The sequence below is a fragment of the Mastigoproctus giganteus genome, chromosome 7 (genome assembly GCF_048544385.1).
Source record: "Mastigoproctus giganteus isolate SK-2022 chromosome 7, ASM4854438v1, whole genome shotgun sequence".
NCBI classification, from domain to species: Eukaryota; Metazoa; Arthropoda; class Arachnida; order Uropygi; family Thelyphonidae; genus Mastigoproctus; species Mastigoproctus giganteus.
The window spans coordinates 74,968,076-74,974,075 of NC_143581.1; the positions used below are offsets into that span (position 1 = coordinate 74,968,076).

Here is a 6,000-nt window from a genome sequence, read left to right on the forward strand (position 1 = left end):
TAGGATCATACCTCTTCCAAAAATGTCGGCACCATCTCTGTTGACTCCCTGTCATTTTTCCAAATCATCCTCTGCAAATACATTACTCTATCAAAAAAATTTATCATCTATCACCAACCTGCTATCCACAACATCAAAAATCCTTGAGGCCTTTGAAGCCAATGAAGAAATAACCATTACATATCTGGACCTGCAGGCTGCATGTGATAGTGTTAAAGTAGACACACTAGTTAAACTCTATAAAGATTATTACACGATTAAAGACAATAAGCTGCATTTCCTTGCCTCAGACCTATAGCAAGGACATCCTGTCTTCTCAAACTATTAGAAAAAAGCTTGCTACCAAACTTTATTTCTCAATTTTCCCAAATCACCCTCCTCAAATACATTACTCCATAAAAGATATGGGGGCCTTTGAGGCCAATGAAGAAATAGCTATTACATATCTAGACCTCTGGGCTGCATCTGATAGTATAAATGTCAATACAGTTCTTAAACTCTGCACAGATTATTACACGATTAAAGACAATATGCTGCACTTCCTCAAAGCACACCTCAAGATTAGGGTTGTGCAGCCTAACATACGTGGTCAATCATTCGCCCAATCTGTTGCATTGATGTTCCACAGAGGCCTTCTCTGGGCTGTTGCTTTCAGTTTTTACATTTCTGTATCATAGCAGAATTCAACAGATATCCTGTGCTGATGATTAAAAAATAATGATCCAGATTGAAAGCAAGCCACTACTCTCATCTCAATGATACCTTTGATCTGTTAGCTGAACATTTATGCCAATTTGGCATAAGTGTTCAGCAGCATTTAGCTGAACACTTATGTCTCAAACTCTGACAAATCAGCACAATTAACACCAGCCAACAAAACAAAATTTTTGTCATACCTCCATAATGAAATTATGCAATTCTGGAAGAAATAAATGTGCCAATTCTGAAAATCACCACAAAAGGTCTATCATGTCTACATCAAAAGATGCACCAATGTTTAATGTTAAAATAAAGGGATATATACATATAATTCAAGTTTGTAATACAAGTGTAAAAAAATATACGTTCTCTATAACTCATTTAACTTTCGATCATAAATCATTGCGAAATAGTTATATTTCAATAATATATAATCAGCATGTCTGGCGCCTCCGTAGCCAGGTGGGCAAGAGTAGTAATGCGTAGCACACGCTTCTTGATTAGACAGGGGTTTGAGCCCATGACCACCAAATACGGAGGATGCGGAAAGGTCAGGGAATGAACACTGCATATCCCCAGCCCAGATAAAGGGTGAGGGTTGGCGTCAGGAAGGGCATCCGGCCGCAAAAATCAGCATACCTGTAATTATCCTCAAAAATGTTTGCTACTAAGGGATTTTCTCATGCATTCCTGCTTACTCTCCCTCACAAGGACCCAACAGGAATCCTCCATCATTACAGGATCCCAGTGTTCTTGGTACCACTTTTCTATTGTGGAAATGTCATGATGAAACTGCTCCCCTTGTTCACTCACATCTCGCAGATTTTTGAGGAAAAATTCGAGATGGGAATGAAGAAAATGAATTTTCAACGACATTTGACATTCTCACATCTCCCAGATTTTCAGGGAATAATTCGAGATGGGAATGAAGAAAATGAATTTTTAACAAGATTCGACAGCCCACATTTTTGTAGCACTTGAGTAAATTAAACACCAACATTTCATAGTTTTCTTCTTTCCTATTATCCAAAAAATCATGTACTACCGCCAAGCTGCCAATTCAACCTCCTTTAACTGGGTTTCAAACACATCGTCTTTCAGGAGTTTCGTAATTTGGGGTCCTACGAAAATTACTCACTAAGTTTGGCATATGTTAAATTAGGAAACGCTTCTCAAGTATGCAAATCCGTTACCTTCTTTATCTAGTCCCTTCGTGAAAATTTTCATCAATCCAAGTTTGATGTGCAGGGGTGGAAGAAGAACTTTGTTTAATTAACCTAAAGGAATATATTTTACATTATCTTGATATGAACTTGTCTCACTTGTCCCAATGTTGCACAACAATGTTTTTCTGTCACACGGCTGTCCCACAAACACAACCCCCCCCCCCTGCAAACCAATAATCTTAAGATACTGCATATGTTCCAACCATAATCCTGGAATTTTATAGCATGTAGAACCTTAGACATGCTTTCATGACTTTCTTTAAGTCCAACTGAATGAAAAAAGGAACTGATGGAAATTTGTTGCCATTATGAAGTAAAACTGCTTTTAAACTTAATTTTGAGGTATCTATGAATAAACACCATTCATCTGACTTATGCACAACACCTAGTTCTTTCAAAAGTCCAATAATGTCTTTACAAAAACACACTGTCCTCCGTTAAATATTTCGAAAACTTTTCACGTCTTTTCCCAAACACTGAAATCTTTGTTCCTACTGCGAGTATATTCAACTACTATAACCTAGAACATAACAGTTCAGCTTGTTCTTTCGGCAAATTTAAGTCTCGAACCAAATCATTTAACTCATCTTGTTTGATTAAATGTACCTCACTACCTGAGCTTACTGGCCGACAGTCAACATCTTGTGAAGTGGAGACACTTTCGGACACTTGAACTTGATCACTATTATCTTCCCCACTACAAGTTTTGGGGGGGGGTGGGGGCACTGTTACTGGCAAATTGTCACTGTATAGAATGGGCCGAATTGCAGAAAATATATATTTGGATATATTATAGCATGTTTGCTTTTTTTAGACATACCAGATATATTTGTCATACAGCAGAAGCAATCATTAATGTGGTTAGATGGTTCTCGCTAAACCATAGGGACTGCAAAAGGTAACACTTTGTTTGCCATGTAACCACTTCCTAAGGTTTGTCATACAGGTAAGACAATGCTTGTGAGGCACCCAAGGTTTGTCTTGATCACCAATTTTACATCCGAAATAAAAATACGAAAGTTTTGTAATGTCATAGATATTTTTCCTTTGGGGTAAACCATCCACAAACATAACAAAAATTGTCTGTATGATTGATACACTTCCTATGTGTCTGTTTATTCAATTTAGCACTAAATGAATTTCTGAAAACGGAAATTCAGCTTTGAACACTACAATATAAAAACAACACATTCAATTTTTATCATGACACAGTACATAGATGTGGCAACTTACTAGTTGTACTCGTGTGAAAACACTGAAAGGAAAATTATTTGTGAATCAGCAGGTAAAGCCCAGAAATTATTTTACTGCTACCGCAAGGGTTGCGAGCCGTACCCTCCTACTCTTGAGGGGCTGTTTATATTAAGAGGATAGATTTGCAACCCTGAGAACAATACAGTTAATACTTGGAAAACCTTGGAACAGAGGTGCCTCCGTAGCCAGGTGGGAAGGAGCAGCAGTGCGTAGCACACGCTTCTTGATTAGACTGGGGTTCAAGCCTGTCACCACCAAATACGGAGAATGCGGAAAGGTCAGGGAATGACCACCACATATCCCAGAGCAATATGGCCTTAGTTGCTAATGCTCCTAAAAACCAAATAACAAACAAGCAAACCTTGGAACAGCCTACAAAAACACTCCCCAAAAATGCTGTGTGCTCTCTTCAAATTGTAAATTGTTGCATTGGAATTTGAACCTAAGAACCATAGGTAGAAGTCTGATCATGTTTATCACAAAAAACAGGCCAGAATCAATTGCTAAAATTAAGAGAATTAGCTTATATCTATTTAAAATAAATCAGTATGTCATACATTACTGGCTAAATTATGTGAAATTGGCATATTTTGGTAAAACGTAACTCCCTCTATATTTAATAACTGCAAAGTGATGTTAAACTATCGTAGCGATTTTTGAAATCTATTGGTTCAAAACAGCATTTAAGTTCTTGGAGGTAAAAATCGTGTTGGCTAGTGTAATTTGCTCCCTGAAACAGATTATGATACAACAGTCAGAGGAAATCAATTGTTGACAGGCATACAGACTTTAGAATAATCTTTGACAACAAATTCAAATTCCACCATCACATTGAAGCAATGTGACTGAAGAATATCAAACTGGATAATGAAGCAACAGCATCTATATGTGCATGATCACATAATCACACGAAAATATATTCACTCACTGCTCCACTACATAATGTATAGTACAGAACTCCAGGCATCAGCAGCCCCAACAACTATGAAACCACTCTTTGCTGAGTGGTATTCAAACAGAACTTGCACTTGCAACTACTCTTGGAAGTTGCACGATAAAGATAATGAGATCAGAATAACAGTCACAATCAACGTTCTCAGGTGCTATTTCCAAACCTAATATATTGGAGGACTGTGTTTGAAGAATCACAGAACATCTCTTTAGGGCATACACCTTCCTGGCCTGGTAGACTTCATCTCAGTGATAGCTTTCTACCTCTTGAATAACTGTCAGCAGTGCAGCAAGAGGACACAGACTTTCTGTAACTTGTCAATAGCAAAAACTACCAGAGAAATATTCTCAAGTTTTCAGGAACACCTTGCCCACCAGCACATATCAAACTCAGTATACTACAGTATATTTCTTCTCTCAGTTTTTTTTTTTTTTTTATCTCCCCCTATGAAATGACTGTTGCTACCAGTGGGTGGAGAACTTATGCAGTTCAACTGTCTTATCTCCTAATTACAGAAACTCAATTTTTATTAGATTCAGTCAATAAGGACCACTTATCTCAGAGTTGTCACTGTTTTATATTTCAACCTATTTTATGTACCTTACTGCTACTTTCTCTGATACTAAGATTCTCAGAATCTTGTTGTTGAGGGTCTTAGGTATCAGCGACCCTGTAATCAGAAATGTGAATCGACAGCCTGGAGTGAAGTGAAATCCTCATTTGTATATTTTTCTGTATACAGTACAATAGTAGTAGTGGCATGTGATGCAAGAAAGCAAGTGTAGGAGCTTATGCAGCATCAGCCTGCATAAGCTCCTACACTTATGCAGAGCCATCAAGAAAAATTATTATTTAAAATTATTAAATCAAGTAAAAATCCATTACTAAACACAACTGGCAAGTGCGTGGGAGTATACGGGGTAACGGTTGAAATGGAAAATTTTATGAAGCGGAACGCTCCATCAAAAAATATCTTATTTTTGATAAGGCACAAAACAAAACAAGCTGAATGGCATTCCGGTTAGGTTCCGGTATATTCCAAGTCTTGTATATGTGTATAGACGAACTCCAGGATAACCTCCAGCACTTTATGTTAAATTAACGAACTAAAGGCATTCATTTGTTTATGTTACATTGCTAATTCGTGAATAACTAAAATGAACAAAACTGAAAATGGCAATCAGTTTACCAATATTTACATGACAATCATCGAAAACGAGCAATCACGTTAGTTATAAAAATGCAATACCTCGGAATTATCATTACTATACGTTTCCGAATGTGCATCATTCGATTCTTCTGCTGGTTTAAGAATCTGTTCCTTTACAGATTCACTCTCTTCATTATTTCGTTCAATTACCACTCCCTTCTTTTCCGCCATCTTTCAACTTACAAAACATAAACGTATGCAGACACTCACTCCTACATATGGTTGTCAAACAACACCACCACCGACACGCTGGCATGTATGTGACGTCATTTAAACAGTTTTCTTGATTATTATTATAAGCCATATGGTGCAAGGAAGCCTAAAACTTATGCTGCACCAGCCAAAAAAAAAAAAAAAAGAATTCCCGAGTTACCCTGAGAGAGAGAGACAGAAACACAGAAGTAGAAAGAAATAACCAAGAAAGAGAATAATGATGAACATTTTACTTTTATTTTGAATACCTAACGCATACATAATTATACCTAGAAATTCAACGACGTATGCGAATCAACAAAAGAATTTGTTAATACAAACTATGTTTAAACTTAGTTAATGCAAACTAGTTTTTCTAAAAGATACATCAGTATAACATTGTCAATCAAACATCCCTGAATGGCCACGACTTTGTGCTTCACATGAATTGCACTGTTCCCTAAGGA

The 6,000-nt window shown here is 37.0% G+C and overlaps 1 protein-coding gene across 3 annotated transcripts in view; it reads right to left on the reverse strand.

The window, feature by feature from the left end:
- Positions 1 to 5,584, reverse strand: part of LOC150083001 (pyridoxal-dependent decarboxylase domain-containing protein 1) — a 395,987-nt gene extending 390,403 nt beyond the window's left edge. For all 3 annotated transcript variants that reach the window (XM_090377732.1, XM_090377731.1, XM_090377730.1), the window contains exon 1: positions 5,381 to 5,584. In XM_090377732.1, coding sequence (XP_090233858.1) covers positions 5,381 to 5,512 — 132 coding nt within the window. In that variant the 5' untranslated portion in view covers positions 5,513 to 5,584. The remainder of the gene's footprint in view (positions 1 to 5,380) is intronic.
- Positions 5,585 to 6,000: the final 416 nt, after the last annotated feature.